Below are 19,532 nucleotides of genomic sequence, written 5' to 3'. Positions count from 1 at the left end.
AAAAAAACAGCTGACGATCAACAAATAGCGGTAATATGTATTCGATCTCCTCATGTACCAGAGTGGAACGGAGCGAAAACAAACGATTTACCGTTCGCTCCAATTGGGTTATCGCTCCCCGCTATGATGCGGTGGTGAATATTTTATCATTCCGCCGAAGCTCGATCGTCGGAGAAAACATCGCATGTTGAACAAAAAAAGCAGCGATAGCAAAGAGCAATTGAATGCTGAGAAGTAGGATCAGTCCAGTTCGGTCCACCGCGGGATACAATACGTGTCAAATACTATGTGAATGATTTATGTTGTAATATTGTGAAATATATGTAATCTGTACCAATGTAAATTATATGTAGTTTAAACTAACACCTTGTGTCTTCATTATCCAAGGAAGAAACTATTGGTTATTGTATCCTCTTCGACTTTGTCTTCCTGCTTCCTGAGTCTTTATAAGCTCTAAAAGTCGTACGAAAACCATTTTGATGTAGAACTTGAAATATAAAAAGCAATAAATATATAGAGCAATAAAACCCACTTTTTCCACAGTCACCCTAATGCAACTTAGGAAAAAAGCGCTTGCAAAGCAAAGCAAAGCAAAGAAGCTTTGTTCTATCAAGTTGTTTAAAATAACTAGGGCTACCTTTGTCGAACTATGTTTATCTCTATCTATGAAGATAAGAGAGTTAGATTTTTTTATTTCACCTGAAATTTTAGTCACCCTATTTTTGAAAACTTTTAAAAATCGCTCCATCAAATGTAATAACTTTGTCGAAGATAGTTTTCGACTAGAGAATAAATATCTTCCTATCTTCCAATCTAAGTTGCATTAGGGTGACCATGAAAAAACGGGTTTTTTCCTCTAACTTTTATATTTCAAGTTCTACATCAAAATTGTCTTCTTTGTCAACATCTTTATCCTACTCAATCAAAGCACAGCAACTACTGTGCCAGCCAACAACGGACACTAAGTGTGACGTTGCAATGATCGCAGAACCGTATCGAGTTCCCGCGATAACGGTAACTGGGTGACGGATAAAGCAGGGATGGCGGCAATACTGGTGATGGGAAGGTATCCCATTCAAGAAGTGTTCGAGAGCTCACAGGTCTCGTGATCGACAAAACCAACAGAATTCTCATGTGTAGTTGTTATACACCCCCGAGATGGTCAAAGAAGCAGTTTCATCTGTTTGCTGGACGTACTCACAGCTAAGGTCATCGGCCGAAATCCAGTCATCATTTTAAAACTGCTATCTGTTGTATTTCGGATCCGGTGACGCTAATACGTAAGTACCGAATTATCTTCCGCCGGATCAGATGGGTGATCTCACCGATGAAGAAAACCTAAATGATGATTCTAGTCAACTGAATAATAATCTCCCAACCAGTGTTGCCATATTTTAATCTGTACCAGAGGAGTTAAAAATCTTTCGTCCAAAAATCGGCACGGTATCGTACACGAAAATTACTTACACGCATTAAATAGCGTGCGGTGTATTTGCGCTATTTTGCTCGCTATTTACTAATACTAACGCGAGAACCTTTATAGCATACCTGATAAATGTATAAGTTCGTTGGGTAGACAATTCACCGTCCATTGATGGGGTAACTACTACAAAACAAATTTTCGTTGCTCTTTATATGGATGTAAAATACGATTGCGTATGCGGGTATAAAATTAATGTCAGGGGGAAATGTTGACCATTGGGGTTTCTTTGACGTAAATAATAAAAATTACGCCAATGGCTTTCTTTAAAAAAATATTTTTACGGTTTGTTCGTTAGGATGATTGAATTGAAAAACATTTTTGAAAATAGTTAAATAGGATAGCAATCACGGTTCGAACAGAAATATCTAAACTTACCTTGTTCATAAATTGATTTTTTGAGAATTTTCCCAACTGATCCCAATTTTTTTACAGTTTTGTTCTTTGACAGATTCTGACAGTTCGTTCTAGAAAGAGCATTCTCAACCGATGAATCTAAATGCAGCGGGTATTTGCGTTCCCTGAACTAGAAGATAAGATGATAATTGCAACGTTATTTGTTTATAGTATATTGAATAAATCTTCGAATGATGTAACATTATGAAAACTTCGTGCATGTTATTTTCGATGGTAGTGAACTCTAAGCAAGCTTTAATTTTTTCAAGCAGTGTTCGTATGTTTTTTCAACGAAATGTAAACATTGTCACAAATTATTTACAGTATTTAGGCTTTAATTTACCCGAAAAGTCAACAAGGACTTATTGAAGATTACAATATAATACGCATTACTCACCAATTTTGCAACGGGCTCATCCTGGTTTGTATACAGTTTAGATATATTGATATCTAAATCTAATTTCGCGCTTTCTTTACAATCGATATAAAGAGTCAATGCATTTTGTCCAAATAGAATAGCTAGCGAGCGTATCGTTGTAGTCTCATTCATCCCCGGTATCTCCATGTATTTTGAGTACAACTTCGAGTTCGAGTTTACGTCAACAGTTACTTGGGTCATCATCGTAATATAAAAATTTCAAGTTTAAGTTTTATTTCAATTTTAGTTATAATGTGTTATTTTATCATACCTCTTTTTCCTTTCCGGTCGAGATAAAATGTAAACTTATTTTGTGCGAACGGAAAGTCAATCATAAAAAGTGCTTCAATAGATAACCGAAATTTTCTTCTTGGCCTGCAATATAATCGTAATTTGTAAATAACTATAAAGAATGGTACCTGGTTGTCCAGGAATTTAGAGGCGAATGAACTGAAAAGTTTAAAGCCTCTTTAATCCAACATCATCATCATCATCCTCGACTATGGGAGAGCTATTGAACTTATCCTGTATCGGGCTTTGTTTGCCTTAAGCTGGCTATAATTAAAATAAGTTAGTGTTATTTTAGGCGTTTTTAATTATTTTCTTCCAAAAATGGATGATAAACTAGATTGCAAAAACGAATGACTATTTTTCAGATTTGATCAAATCCTATTATTCGGAAGGGATTAATAAACTAGCAACGTTAAACGGATAGTATAAGCCCAAAAGGATACAATGTTAGATAAAAAAGTTAGGTAGATAAGTAATTTTTATTTTTGCAAACCATTACAAGACATATTCAGTAACTATTTTTATAGTTGAAATTCGACCATATGCGAAGGATTTTTTCATCAAATGAGATTCTCTATCAGCTCCTGAAAGATTCCGGGTCAACTACCTAACACCCTTTATAATCTGCACATGTCTTAATTTCATGTAAAATCATAATAATGATAAACAACAACTTACCGAATGTGTCTAAGTGAGATAATGAAGTCATTTTTAATATATTGATCAAGTTCATTAGAGGCAACTGAAAATAAGAAACCAAAAATCAAAAAATTAGAAAAAATAGAAAAACTCAAACAAACTTTCCAGTATCTATCTTTCTTATCATCCTGCTCTGCTGCTCGTATATCGAGCATTGAGGAACGTACAAGTCATAAACTATGAAAACATTTGAGTGAATCATCTCCGTATAATAATGAATATTGACCTTTTGAAAATTCTGAATACAAATATAAGATGTTTATTATTATTAGTACATATAAAAATTATATGTTACCACTTAGACGTCGTCTGTATGATCCACAATAAATGATTTATCCTATTTCCTACACCTTATGCTGAAATTGCTTCATAGATGAGAAATCATCTTTTACATTATTTTGAAAGTAGATAAGGCAAGACTAAATTAATCTTACAGATAACAATTACATGGGTAAGCAAGGGAGAGGCAATTCGAAAAAAGAAACTGTGGCTAAAATAAACCTAAAATAAAATAAACAGTTCTAACAATAAACGTTATTTAAAAAAAAAATATAGGTTGTGTCCAAGATACGACCGCATTGTGACGAAGAACTACCCTGTTATTTTTTAATAAGTCGCTTGTTTTTACCTTCGGATATTATTCTATAATGCTGTGAAATTTTAGAAACAACTGCCTAATAGAATAATCTCTGGAACGGTTTTTTCATTGTAGAATCAGTTTGATCATTTGATTGATGATTCATTCTTGCCCTCGCAAAACAATACACTAGCTGATCGTATGTCGCAATTTATTTCATGTCAATGCATTGGAAATTTACCTCGAACGCTATTCCGGTGGCCTTTTTCGCAATTTACATAGACTCGGCTACAGTCGATTATATACATGTTGCACCAGCACCATTATTCCACATCTTATAACTACATCAATATATCTTTGGCACCGCATGGAAACAACAACAACAATGACAACCGTTGCAAGTATCAAGTATCATATTACATGTTATTTAGTATTGCCTCAAAGGAATCGCACCTCTAGGCATCGTTCGTACAACGTAAACCAGGCGCCAAACAAGCGTTCGCCATAGCATGCATTCAGAGCCATACATTGGTGGCTTGAAACTACCAGAAATATAAACACTTCTCATCATTTTGTGCTATTCTCAAAAGAAACGCTTCTGTTCTGTATTACTGGCCTTCAGAAAAGTTTTATTTACTTTCTCATGCTTGAGAGAAGCGCAGCTGTCACCCTTAGTGGAGGAAGTTTTGTTACTGGCAAGCGAAACCTAATCACATACAAAATTCCAGAACGACATTTACTTTCTTGGTGACTAAATAAGCGAAATAAACTCTTTTTGTTAATAACAGCTTCGAAAATAGTAGCAATACTTCATTATGATCAATATTAGCGCAAATGCAATCCTAGTTGAAGGCAGTTTTGCGACTGGCACGCGAATTCAAATAACTTATAACATTCCAGTAAGACATTCAAAATGCTTGGTATTCGCCAAATAATTTTTTTGGCACACAACCTTAACACCTGCTTCGCCATAACGTCAGATTAATGCATTGATGCATTCTCAAAGGCACCAACGAAGCCCTTATGATGACGGAAAACGAACAATGATAACTGCTTGGAAAAAGACTGAATAATGCCACACAGCTTGTACTCTGATGTAACACCCATCGATGCGAATTCGCTGATGAGTTTGTCAAGAGCGACCGCCTTCGCCACCAGCGGGGGGAACTTGATTTTGGTTGCTGCCTGGGTAACTGCGTTTGCATTTTCGACCGACGCGCCGAAATCGCCATCGCGTGCATCATTAGATGACGCTTGTCTCGAAATTTTATTGCCCTGTCAATGCGTTCGTTTTTTGCAGGGCTCGAGCCTGCCTTCCTCTTCTTCTTGCTCATCACACACTACGCGAAGCGTCCAATTTATGACGCGGAAAGAAAAACACACGATACGAATAACGCGAAAAACGAACAGAAAAACAGGAAGTGGGTTATATCTATGGTATAACCGTAAGGGTGACGTAGGACTATCGTTGATTTAGAGATCATTTGTTTGAAGTTGAATCTGAATTCATTCTGAATGAATGAATATTTGGGGGACTTCGAAAATGAGAGCGTTACGTTGGAGGCACATGGTTTTATGCATCCAATATTGGATACGGAAATATTCTACTGATGGGGAAGAATAATCTTCAGAAGCTATCCTGTTAATTGCGATTGATTGAAAAATCACAAAACCAAATGTATTTGGTCACAGTGTTACATGGATAGAAAACATTAAAATAAACTTTTTCACATGAATGTAATTTTAAATTCCCATAGGAACTGGCAGATTATTTTCAGTAACGATTAGATATTTCCACATTTTCCTCGATACTGGAAGCCCACCAGTGGTTAATGCTAACTCGATAACCATCTGTTAATAGCACTTGATTGAAACATATTTGGTCACAGTGTTACATGGATAGAAAACATTCAATTAAACTCTTTCACATGAATATATTTTGAAAATTCCCAAAGGAACTGGCAGATTATTTTCAGTAACGATTAGATATTTCCACATTTTCCTCGATACTGGAAGCCCACCAGTGGTTAATGCCAACTCGATAACCACCTGTTAATAGCACTTGATTGAAATATATTTGGTCACAGTGTTACATGGATAGAAAACATTCAATTAAACTCTTTCGAGTGAATATATTTTGAAAATTCCCAAAGGAACTGGCAGATTATTTTCCAGCAATGATTAGATCTCTCCGGAACTTTCTCGATGCTGAATGGCATCCTAACGGAAAGAGTTCTGCGCGTGTATGTGTCGATCCTTCGCCGTCCACCTCCTCCAGCACGTTAGGCAACGATGTTGTCTTATCGATGTCCTCACGAAAAATGAATGTGTCTCACCACCAGAATATCGCTTATGTATGCTTTTTGTGTGTGATTGAATCGAGAGAAGGTGTGGTTTACGATGGCAATTTGGAAGGCAAACTAAATAGAGGGGAATGAACTCTCTGAGCTCGGAACTTTCGGCGACTGAGCAATAATCGATTGCGGGCGCATACAATATTGGATACGGAAATATCCTACTGATGGGGAAGAATAATCTTCTGAAGCTATCCTGTTAATCGCGATTGATTGAAAAACCACAAACCCAAATGTATTTGGTCACAGTGTTACATGGAAAGAAAACATTCAAATAAACTCTTTAACATGAATATATTTTGAAAATTCCCAAAGGAACTGGCAGATTATTTTCAGTAACGATTAGATATTTCCACATTTTCCTCGATACTGGAAGCCCACCAGTGGTTAATGCCAACTCGATAACCACCTGTTAATAGCACTTGATTGAAACATATTTGGTCACAGTGTTACATGGATAGAAAACATTCAATTATACTCTTTCACATGAATATATTTTGAAAATTCCCAGAGGAACTGGCAGATTATTTTTAGCAACGATTAGTTATTTCCACATTTTCCTCGATACTGGAAGCCCACCAGTGGTTAATACCAACTCGATAACCACCTGTTAATAGCACTTGATTGAAACATATTTGGTCACAGTGTTACATGGATAGAAAACATTCAATTAAACTCTTTCACATGAATATATTTTGAAAATTCCCAAAGGAACTGGCAGATTATTTTCCAGCAATGATTAGATCTTTCCGGAACTTTCTCGATGCTGAATGGCATCCTAACGGAAAGAGTTCTGCGCGTGTATGTGTCGATCCTTCGCCGTCCACCTCCTCCAGCACGTTAGGCAACGATGTTGTCTTGTCGATGTCCTCACGAAAAATGAAAGTGTCTCACTCTTCTTCTTCTTCTTTGTTTTTAAGAGGCTTTAAACTTTGCAGTTCATTCGCCTCTAGCCCAGTGAAGAGCCACAATAAGACCAGCCCAGAGGGGACTGGCGAAAAGGGAAACCAAAAACAAAATAACATCCATCAGATCTGTCCGCTCGATTTTCGAGTCAAGAAGAAGGTAGGAAGGGATCCTATGCTTCATAAGATATTTAATATAAGCTGTAAAGGGAAGTAAGTATTTAATGATCCGAAGACCAAAGCGGTAACGAAGCACAAGTGACCCAGCGAAAGGCGTGCTCCAAAAACAAAAAAACAAAAAGGCCCTTCTCAGGAGGATAGGAAGGAAAGGAGTGGGATAGGTATGGCTTCTGAAATTGTAAATTAGTTAGTTGGCATTTGTTAGTAATTTATTAATTTTTTTACATGTATATATATTTTATTTAATTTTATTTTCTTTTATATATGTATACACATACACATATTTATATGTATTTAAAAAGTATTGAGTGTCAGGAATCGCCATCAATCCCACTGAGTGAAATGGAGGACAACTCCCGGCCTTTAGAGAAAATATAATATTAGACTAGGAACCGCGACTCACCCTACCATCTCCAAAAATAAGGTGAGAGTCGGTTTCCGGTCCTACGATTATGATGTGAAAGTTATTTAAAGAAATAATGCGATTAAATATAATATAGATGAGTGAAAGCCTAGAGACCGCCCTCGGTCCTACCTCTCCCTCAATAAGGCGGTGGCTCCAGGTCTTTCGATTTGATGGAAAGTATGGTGAGAAATAGATAACATATATCTAGCATGAGAGATTTGGAGCATCATCCGCTCTACCCTCTTCAATAATAAAGCGGATGATAACTCCTGGCCTCTCAATTTAACTAAGATAATCGTAGAATTGTTGTAAGAATGCTGAAAAGTAAAGGTTATAATAATGTAATGATTACAGCGTAGGTTTAATGAAAGAAATTATTTATTTGTTCTATTATTACCCTTTGGGGGGCTAGAATTTTTCCTGTTGTGAGTGTTGTTAGTGTTGATGTTATTTTTGGTTGGAGTAGATTGGCTTGAACTGTCAGCCTGTGATTGTTGATTATTAGTGTGTGAGTGTCTATTGCTAGCGTGTGTGTTTTGGTTGTTGTGAGTGTTGGTTCTTTCAGTTGTATGTTCGTTTCGTGTACGTTTCCTTTGACTTTCTTTAGTTTGTTTATTTTCCTCATCAGAAGACTTATGTTCTTCTGAAGATGTTCCCTTGTTCGAAATTTTCCTTTTATTCTTTTTCTTTATTTCTATATATTCCATTGAATTGTCTGAATCCTCATTAGTTTTCCTATTCTGTTCTTCTTCGGTTTCCATATTTTTCTGTTCCTCTTCTTCATCTTCTGATACTTCCGAATCTTCTTCCGATTCTTCATTTGAGTTAACCGATTCATCTTCGGAATGGACGGATGGGCTCTCATCCTGAGGGGAATTATTAGAAGTGCATTGGCATTTGCACTGTGTGCAGCCGCCAACAGCATATTTAGCAATGTCCAGTCTGTCTTTAAGGACACTGGAGTAGGTAGTTTCATTATTCTGGAAATTGAAGATTTCTCGGGCTTCATTGTAGGAAATTCCCTGGTCAATACGTATTTTGGTAATTTTATTTTCAGTTATCCATACTGGGCACATCCTACTAGAAGAGGAATGATTACCCTTGCAGTTGACACAATATGCAGAAGATTTGCAAATTTTATTTCCTGACTTTTTTATTTGGTGCTCTTGGCCGCAATTAATGCATAGTGGATTGTCACGCTTATACCGTTTAGTGGTGTGTCCAAAGCGGAAGCATTGAAAGCATTGCATGGGATTTGGATAAAAAATCCTTGTCCCAGCACGAATGAAACCGAAGTAGATAAATTCGGGGATTACTGTTCCACGAATTGTCAAAATAAGCGTCGGAGTTGGTATAATTGCATCATTATCTTTTCTGGTAATTCGCTTGACGTTGATCACTTTCTGATCTGCAAGCTCCTTTGCCAGTTCAGACTCGGTTAAATCTAAAACATCACGGCAAGTGACAACGCATTTGCGTTGGTTGAGTACCGGATGGCTAATTATCTCAATTGGAGTGTTGTCAATCAATTTAGTAATTTCAAGAAGCTTACCTAAATGTTCCTGGTTTCGTACTGGAAGGATGTATTGGATCCTGTTTTTGTCGTCTCTTTGAGGTCTGGCCTCAATTAAAGATGATTTGATCACACTGTTGATCGTTTTGCTGACAGTAAACGGGTTGGTGGGGAGGACATTGTCCCCTTTAGCTCGAAGAAGTAAAATTTCCAGAGGAACACACTCCGGATCAATCCACCTTGGGAGGGGCGGCCTGGTAGTCTTCCCCTGATACAGATTGGTAGCTCAGCCTCCTGGAGGCCCGGAGCTACTGGAAGGCATTTTGTCGCCTGGCTATACCCAGGGTATAGCCGGCAAAATGGTCAAACTGTTCACTAGAACACTTGTGAGAAAGGCTAATACTTCTGGATGTGACCAGGAAAAAGCCCTCACTGGGAGAAAACACACGAAATAAGCACAAGAGCACAAACAGTAAGTGTCCTTACTTTCACTTTTATACTTATGATCTTCAGCCTATCAGACTATTTTCCTAGAAATAGTTCACATTAATTTTCTTTTTATTTTCCTATTTCACTTTTCTTCCCAACTACTTATCGCACTCACTTTTCATGTCCCAAAACACAAACGCTAGCAACGTGAAAAACCCCTAATCACTGCCGCGAGAACGTTCTGGAACCTGCAAAAAGTAGCGTGGGGAACGCTAAAAACCGCGCCCCTTTTTCGCCGTTAAATAGATGCAACGGATGATGGAAGAGATGTGGGAGAACGAGAAATTAACTGCCGTTGCGGCAATATGTAATCCTTATGATGGTTTTGTCCTTCTGCTGCTCTGCAAAGCTGTTACAAAATCTTGTTAGCACATATAATAAGCCTTAAGAAAGGCTGTAAGCAGAAAACTCCTATTTTTCTATACTCTTTTCCAAGGGGCGCCAAAAACACGACCGAATCGGTTGAATGTCAGTAGCACCTTGTGTGTCTCACCACCAGAATATCGCTTAAGTATGCTTTTTGTGTGTGATTGAATCGAGAGAAGGTGTGGTTTACGATGGCAATTTGGAAGGCAAACTAGAGGGGAATGAACTCTCTGAGCTCGGAACTTTCGGCGACTGAGCAATAATCGATTGCGGGCGCATACAATATTGGATACGGAAATATCCTACTGATGGGGAAGAATAATCTTCTGAAGCTATCCTGTTAATTGCGATTGATTGAAAAACCACAAAACCAAATGTATTTGGTCACAGTGTTACATGGATAGAAAACATTCAATTAAACTCTTTCACATGAATATATTTTGAAAATTCCCAAAGGAACTGGCAGATTATTTTCAGTAACGATTAGATATTTCCACACACTGGAAGCCCACCAGTGGTTAATGCCAACTCGATAACCACCTGTTAATAGCCGCGCGTGTATGTGTGTGTAGCGATGTCTTCCCAGGGAATCGTTTGTGGCATCACTCTCCTCCTGATAGATTCCCTTCTGGCCTAGGGTGCACAAACAGGCTCTTGGTGACACCGTTCATCCGCGCTTTCATGATAAATAAAGAGCTTCACCGCAACAGCGACAACATGCTCCAATCGCTGTTCAATTAGAACTGAGTGGATTTCCGAGCGCCGCTCGCTTATATACCGATTGGTGATTTCAATAGCCTGTTTTGAAAGCAATTTTAAGACTATTGAAACAAGTTTTTGGATCAAAAATTAACAAGTATATAACGCGTAGACATTTTATCTTTCGAATGAAGTGTTTATCATACCATTTCGTTCAGTTGTTTAGGAGCTATTAACGCTCAAAATCTCGCTTTCGTTTTCGAAACTTTGATTTTACACCCCGGTATAGAAATGAAAGACGTAGTCCTACGTCAAAAATCACACGACGATATCCAAGTTGGATTACCACTGGTGGGATCCAATCTTAGATCGAAGCGCAGCGAAAGCAAAGTGAACTGGATTGCTCAACAGTCCGATGCCGAATGGAAGTTTGCTTCAGCGAGATCCACTGTTTATACTCTAGGCAAGTATTCCCCTTCATTATTCTACTTTTCCTTTGTTCACGGAGACTTTAAATCCTACGATTTCCCCTCCGTTGGTGGTCGATAAGTTGCTCGTTATTGACAGCTCTGTTCGGAAAAGCACACAAATGGACAGAACAAAGGTAGGGGAAAATAGAAACGCTTAAAGTTTTCATGAATTTTAACCATTTACAAATCAGGGGGTTCTAATGTATAACATATCAAACAAATCTTACAGTATTTCCGATTCGTTTAGTATGTAAATGGCCAAAATCCGTTCACGGCAAAAATAGTTGTTAACGTTAACTTTATTTCATAAAAACGTGACCTGTTTTCTGATTTGGCACTCTTAATGAAAGACGTAGTTCTACGTCAAAAGGTTCCCCGTGGTCGAGTGGTTAGCGTCCCACATTATCATGCCGAGGGTTCAGGTTAGATTCCCGTTCGGTTCGGGAGGATTTTTTGCCGAAGGAATTTCTTCCAACCTGCACTGTGGTCACGCGTATCATAGAGTTTACCATTCACAATATACTCTGTCCAACTTCTATAAGACCAGATGCTATGTGTCATTGTAAACAGACAATACTTCAATTTATATTCTAGTGTATTGGTATTGGTGACTACCATACACTGTATGATTTTTATGTGTGTGTGCATGTGCTGAGCGTAAACAAATATTTTTGTATTTTAAGTTTCTATAAAAGCAGTTACATTTTCCGTTGTTCTAGTTGTTTTGATCAATAAATCTGGAAAATTCCGAAGAGAAAATTGCTGACAGAAATTCACCAAGAAAATGTTGGTATGGGAGAAATTGCTCGTCGGATTGGACGATCCCATCAAGTAATGCTCAATTATTTGGCGAATAAGAAAAAGAGAAAGAGAGCACCGCGTAAATCGAAGCTCTCTGACCGGGATAAGCGGGAAATAGTTAGAACAGCTTCGAATACCTCAAAATCGCTTATGAAAATAAAGCAATATTTCAATTTAAATGTTACTCGGGTGACAATTCTTCAAGTTTTTGTAAAAAATCCTCACATAAAAAGGGCTTAAAAAGTAAAAGCTCCTCATCTTCATCTAACATCGGAAGACGTCTGAGTTTACTTCTAATGCTTCTCCATCGGCTGGTCCAAGTCAATTGGATCCGAGGACCAGAATCTCCCTGCCCTATGCTGCGCAACCACAACAACAGGGAGAAATGAACAGCAAATTTCTATCGACGGAAAAATATACCATGGAGCAGCTGCTCGATATCTTAATGCAAAAAAAGTCTAAGTTTTACCAAAGTTCACATGAACCGACAGTGGGGAATGGTATGTTGTGACAAACAATGTTTCCAAAAGAATACATTTTGCTGTATACCATAACGAAAAGTTCTTCAATGTATAGGTTATCTTCACTGACGAAAGACAAAACAGGAAGTGGGTCATATCTGTGGTATAACCACAAGGGTGATCGTTGCTTTAGTGACCATTTGTTTGAAGTTGCGTCTGAATCAATTCTCAATTATGGACGAATGAATAAATTGCAAGGTCGGTGAAAGTTCTTCTTGTAAATCTGTGAGCGGATGAGTATATGTATGAAATTATCATTTATATATTTAGAAAACTTCAATTGAACTCTTTCAAAGTTGAGAAGTAGTCCTGAAAAGAACCAGTTTGATGTTATGTGGACCTGAAATGAGTAATTGCCGGATGGTTTGATTGGTGAGCCCATGTGCGGATATGAAAAGAAACAATTGGTATAAATAAAGTCATAACAACATCTATGCAAAAGTGTGTGTGTGGCGGTGCTCCGATGCATCAAATGGAACCAATTTTCGATACTGGTACTCTCTTGGTCGTCTTCTCTTCTCCTCCTGATGGATCGGCTCTTCTGCGCTCTCTCACAGTTCGAAACATACTGAATGCGTTTCAGGTCTCTCGATCCCTCGCAGTCCAGCTCGTCCAGCAACGATGTTGTCCAGTCGGTATCCTCACGAAAAATGAATTCGTTTCACCACCAGAATATCGCTCAAGTATGCATTTTATCCGTGATTGAATCGAGAGAAGGTTTACGAGGTTTACGATGGCAATTTGGTAGACAAACTAGAGGCGAAGGAACTCTCTGAGTTTGAAACTTTCAGCGACTAAGCAATAATCGATTGAAAATTATATGATTTTCGCGATGCGAAACATTTTCTGTTGCGTGCGCATCCAAAATTGGATACGAAAATGTCCTACTGATGGGGAAGAATAATCTCCAGAAGCCTTCCCGCTAATTGTTTGGGCAGAGTTCTGAGTAATCAGAAAGCTCAAGATAGCTTTCACATCATTCAAGGATCACATACATGTTCTGAAATCCTCTCTCCTACTGTTTTTGTGTGGATATCACATTCCAGCAAAACAATGCTACTATTCATACCAGCAAGGAAACTAAGCAATGGGTTAAGGTCCAGAAACTTATTTTTTTTTGAGCTTGGCGGTTCGGCGGCTCTCCAAACTTGAATCCTGTTGAAAATCTTAAGAGGATCCTTGTACGCAGAATCTACACTGAGGGAAAGCGGTACACCACGATCGAAGAGCTCGAGGTCGCAATTTTGGAAACATGGAAAAAATATCGAGAAATCCGTTCAGCAGAATCTGGTAAATAGTATGCCAACACGAATTTTCCAGGTTATTAGCCGAAATGGCAAAGTTTCCAATTATTAACATGTGAATCAGTCGATCATTTTGAATTTTTCATTGATAATACTTATGAATTTTGAAATGACCTCATAGAAACTGGCAGTTGAAATTATCATATTTAAACACAGTAAACAAGCAAACAACTTTTTAGAAGGAAATTGACGTTGTACATTCTAAGTATTCTACAATGTATGAATGTATCTTGTTGAAATTCTAACTGTTTGTGTTGCAACGAAATATAATCGTTTCAAATTATGTTTTGACCGGTTTCGTGACATGCGGCCGAGTATTGTTGTGCTGCAAAATAACTTTATCGTGTCTTTGCTCGTATTGTGGCCTTTTTTCCTTCAGAGCACGGCTCAAACGCATCAATTGTCGTCGGTAGTCCCCCGTAATGGTTTCATTCGCTTTTAGCAGCTCATAGTACATCACACCCAGCTCTTCTCTTGAATGGCGTTAACGTTCCCTGTGGAACTTTTTCCGTCTCATCGTATGTATTCAACTAGCGTCATTTGTTAATAGTTAGTTGAGATTTCTTAAGCCAAATAACACGCCTTGAATGTATTACAAGGGGCAAGCTCTAGAATACGCGTGATTACAGTGCAAGTCGGAGAAAATTTCATTGACGAAAAATCCCCCGGCCAGAACGGGAATCGAACCCGAACACCCGGCATGATAATGTGAGACGCTAACCACTCGACCACGGGTGCACACCCAGCTGGTCCCACCGAATAGACAGCATAAACTTCTGGCCATGAATATTCCGCGCAGTCGTCGATGTTGATGCATGGCCGGGGTATCCATACGTTGCCCGACGTTTAGGATTATCGTAATGGCCCCAAATTACTCAACAGCTACTAAGCCTTAATAAGAAAGACTTCAGCACATTCACTGGTCTTGTAACAGGACACTGCCCGTGTAAATACCATCTTAAGAACATAGGTTTAGCACAAGATGATATTTGTCGCTTTTGCAATGCCGAAAGCGAAACCTCGGAACATTTGCTCTGTAACTGCGGAGCTCTAACTAGGCGCAGACTTCAACACCTTGAAAAAGCTATTCTGGAGCCCAAGGAAATTTGGCCTGCGTCGCCGATAGGGATTATAAATTTTATCAAACAAATTATTCCTGATTGGCACCTATCACGCTATAGCTTTCAGTCTACTCATTCATCAATAAGTAGTAGATAAGCTTGAAGTGTAGTATAAAAAGGGGTATACCACAATAATTCAAAATAATGGACGCAGTGGTTCACACCCAACAGGGGAAAACAAATGGGCCCACTTTTCATCGCCAGTAACGATTCGATGCAAAAAAAAATCCTTTCTTTTATGCCCTTGGAGCAGTTGTTCGCACATGAAAAAACGGCGTACGACGTCTTGTGGCTTCAATTCATACGGCAATCAATGTCCTATCTTTCTGATCATTCCCATTGTTTTTAAACGATCAAGCGGAGCCCGAAGGAAAACATTTAGAAGTGGGCAAGGTGACTGTAAAAAATCTAATGGCAGGAGTTAAACGAACAGTCTGGTAATTCGTATTCGATCACACGGAAACTTATCTGAATATGTTTTCTATATTTTGAACTCATTTAATCCCAAAAAGAAAAATAATTTGATTTTTAAAATTAAAATTTCGTCAATTTACTCGCTTTCTTGTTTGACTGAATTTTGATCGTAACACCCTTCAGTCTCATTCTTTTCTCATTTTGTACTCCGTAGGTTTTGTTAACCAGCTGTTCAGTTAGCTAGTACAATTTATCCAATGTTCTTCTAAGTTGCAAACCATTCAAGAATAAATATTTGGAATATTCGTTTCAGCTGGAATGTTAGCAATTCAACACAACCACAAATACTCATCAAAATATATATGATGTTATGTACAAACTTTGGATGAAAATGAAACAATTTAGAATGTAACATAGTTTTGTAATGTCTAGGTGATTTTCAACTTACCAGGATCAAGCGATAACGCTAAAACATCGTCCAACAGGAAACTCATGCATAGTAACACAAGCAACTTCCACATATTCGCTTCACTGCTGTAAAAATGATTTAATATTAAAATCATATAAAGAGTTGATTTGATAAATAGTTGAAATATTTTTCATTTAAACTTCGTTCTGGATATTCAACATAAAAACTGCCATCCCGCCAGAAAATGGATCAGGATATCGTTCTTGAGAAACGTGAACTAAAATGGCTTTTCTATTAAGGTCCAAGAATTGGACTAAGAGATTTATTTAGACAACTCTACCGTCTGTTCCACAACGTAGTGCTATGATTGGTTAGAAAGAGAGGAGGCCTCAACTTTTAGGTTCTTCTCGAATGACGTTTACGTATCTTGAGGGGCTTTTGCCGTCTCAATGTATGCATTAACTAGCGTCATTTATTAATACTCAATTGAAATTTCTTAATCCAAATAACACGCCTTGAATGTATCCCGAGGGGCTAGCTCTAGAATACGCGTGACCACAGTGCAAGTCGAAAGAAATCTCTTTGACGGAAAATCCCCCGGCCAGAACGGGAATCGAACCCGAACTCCCGGTATGATAACGTGAGACGCTAACCACTTGGCCACGGGTGCACCAACATTAAGGGTAAGTTTATCGATAAATCGGATTCGCCGATTAGCTAGATATTATCCGATAATAAATGTGGTGGCACCAACTTGTATACCCAACAGAAATACGAAGCCAAATTATATGATGGCGGGAAGAACTGAACGTATCAAAATTCCTCTCGGTAACCAACAGGGACGTGCAACAAACTCACTAAAAACAGAACATGATTTGTATACACTTTTAGTTCGTTATTTTAAAGTAAATCTGTCCTATAAGGATTCATCTATCTTTTTGGGGCACAACAAACGGTGAGTTTTTTAATACATTAACCACTCTTGTGAATTATAATAATAACTCATAACAAACCGCACCAGTGCTAGTTTTCATTCAAGTATGCTCATAATTATAATGTCATAATCGACGACCAATTTGATATTCTAAACTTCCAAATTAAGGTTTATTGATGAAAATACCTAATTAAACATTTAAATCTAACACTCCTTCTGTGGGTCAAATTTAGGAGCCTTGAAAAATCTGAATAACCTGAGAATTTTAAAATGATGTGATTCAACAGCTTTAACTAATTTCTTCTCTCCGCCGACACAAACAAAAAGTTTGATGCCGCCTAAAGTTTCGTCTCTTTTAGAGCAATGTCATTCAATTCCCCAGATAACCCTGAAACCTTTCGAACTTTGCATACTGGAAACACAATATACATCAAAATAAAACATTTTGCTTTTAGTTATTTTTCTATACGTAGACCGTACAAGAGAAAATCAAATTCGGTATCACTACGCTGAAGAAAAAAGAAGTCGCGCAGGTATAAAATGCGTGGGCGCGAAGCTATTCATGTGGGAACAGAAGAACCACGCTGAAACGGTTTTTTTATTTCCTTGTATACCGTGCAGGCTCGCGACAATTGCAACCGAACAAACATATGATATTTATTTCGCTTTCTACAATCCTTATTGGTAATATTCTGAATCGAAACTCTGAACATTATGTAGTACTAATCGTTAATATCACACAGAATCAATAACTCGAGTAAAAACCTTCAAATTGAAAGTATATGACGAAAATACCTTCCAATGTACGAAAAACACTTGTGCTACAAATTAACTAATAACATTTTATTTTTTCGAATCAACACAACATATTCCTTTCAAGTTTTTTAAGTAACGACTATTTTGGAACATCTATTGGAATAACTATTTCAACTAAATGAGCATATGAAGCACCTGCAACACTGTCTATCTCCAATTTATGTAGTTTAAATAACATTCGTTGTTCACAACTCACTTAAATACGTCGAAGCGATGATATGTTACAAAATTAATTACCAACTTAAATAGGAAACAAAATTACACAATTTGTGAGTTAGTCAAGTTTCTTGATCGAGTAATATGAATATATCTCAGTGACTTGATGCTTCGGAACACAACGACGCACTGAATTCTCATTTTTCTCATCTCTTTTCGTCTCGTATTTATCGTGGGCTGCTGCCATATAGAAGGGACGTGTCGCGCGTGGTCAGAAATGTGTATATAGTAGTATCAACGACATTATATCAATATAGCTCAATATACATAAATATACATGATGATACTACACAATATGTCTGTTCCTTCAATAACTAATTCCCAGTAGATATTTATATCTTAGAAAATGATTTCTCAGATGACAAGCAACATCAGCTCTAAACATTACTGGAGCCTTTGAATAATAAGTAGTGTGGAGTGATCTACAAAATATTATAACGACTAGTCACATGTTTTGTATGAATCACAATCCTCATGAAGAAATACGACCATCCTGTTCTAATTTGACAAAATTCTACACATCGAAGATTCAACAATAAAATATAATTGATTAATGTCTTCGATCCTTATATTTTTTTTCTTCATTTTTTAAAATTCAATATAAAATTGAGAAACAGCCAAAAATCATAGGTAATGATAGGTAATTCATAAACAAATGAAATGAGATGATCAGTTGGATGAATGAAGACCTTCCGAATATGAGCAAAGGGAATAAAAATTGGGATACTACAATTTTGACGCTGATACATTTCTATTGATGGATGGATGCGTTTGGTATCCATGTACGAAATCTCCAGATCTATGGCTCGTTCCGTGATTCTGTCCAGTATGGAGCAATACCATGCGGGTTTATCTTATGTTCATCAGTAAAGATCACCTGAGATAGCGAATCGGATGGAATGAATTTTTATTCCAAAACCTCCGTGATATTTGGCTATTCCAATAGGATAACGCATCAATTCATAAAATCCGGATAGCATGGTTCACACACAGGAGCTTTAGATTCTGGACAAGACAGCTTTTCTACCAGATCAAAATCCAATCGATAGCAGTTGGTTTGTCTTTGATGTGACAATTTGATACAGCATAGTGGTTCATCCCTAAGAACCACGGTTGACCCTGTTTTCTAAAGCTCTTATTCCTTAAGAGCAGACAGACAGACACACAAACGGATCATATATCGCAGGTAGACAATTAACCAAGAAAAATAAACAATTAAAAAAATCGGATGAAGTTTCATGTCCAAGAACTTCCGTCACTGTTGACGAACAGGGAGAAGGTATTTGGCTGACGAGTTATCGTAGCGAATGTTTTTGGGTTCTCAATAACTTTGTCGGATGCCATATTTTGAACAATCAGTTAGGTTTTTTTGAATAGAGAAAAAGCCAATTTGGGATTCCACTGAATTTTGAGATGGGTAATTTCCATTAAGCGATTATCTTCTTTATTTTGCTTTCTTATTCCATTTCTTCTGGCATTTCTAGAGTAAATGATATTGGTTTGTCCGAATTTAGGTGTGTTCAAGCAACTAATAGAGTAGTGCAGGAAATAAAATCGAATAAAATTCTGTTTGCTTACCAAATTGTAACAATATATTGGTTTGGGGAAAAAGAAATGTCGTATATTGTCAATATATGGCAACACTTAAACATATCTTGTGTTGTACTTATCGCATCGGGTCATACTATACGGCTATTTAAAGACGATCTGTGCTACAAGTTTCGTTTTGACAGTGTTGTGATTGTTCTTTTCA

The 19,532-nt window shown here is 37.5% G+C and overlaps 1 protein-coding gene across 6 annotated transcripts in view; it reads right to left on the bottom strand.

The window, feature by feature from the left end:
- LOC129775994 (cartilage oligomeric matrix protein) overlaps window positions 1–17,903 on the bottom strand; it is a 34,747-nt gene extending 16,844 nt beyond the window's left edge. The window contains exons 1-6 of one of the 6 annotated variants that reach the window (XM_055781334.1): window positions 17,801–17,903; window positions 15,853–15,938; window positions 3,264–3,327; window positions 2,566–2,669; window positions 2,274–2,485; window positions 1,859–2,006 (exon numbers count right to left, since the gene is read on the bottom strand). In XM_055781334.1, the coding sequence (XP_055637309.1) occupies window positions 1,859–2,006; window positions 2,274–2,485; window positions 2,566–2,669; window positions 3,264–3,327; window positions 15,853–15,925 (601 nt within the window). In that variant the 5' untranslated portion in view covers window positions 15,926–15,938; window positions 17,801–17,903. Of the gene's footprint in view, window positions 1–1,858; window positions 2,007–2,273; window positions 2,486–2,565; window positions 2,670–3,263; window positions 3,328–15,852; window positions 15,939–17,542; window positions 17,641–17,698 lie in introns of those variants that run through there. The other 5 variants (XM_055781331.1, XM_055781333.1, XM_055781332.1 and 2 more) reach the window with 5 other exon arrangements.
- Window positions 17,904–19,532: the final 1,629 nt, after the last annotated feature.

Source organism: Toxorhynchites rutilus, chromosome 3 (assembly GCF_029784135.1).
Source record: "Toxorhynchites rutilus septentrionalis strain SRP chromosome 3, ASM2978413v1, whole genome shotgun sequence".
Lineage (NCBI taxonomy): Eukaryota > Metazoa > Arthropoda > Insecta > Diptera > Culicidae > Toxorhynchites > Toxorhynchites rutilus.
Note: the sequence above shows the minus strand (reverse complement) of the source record. Positions and strands in the feature narration are given on the sequence as shown.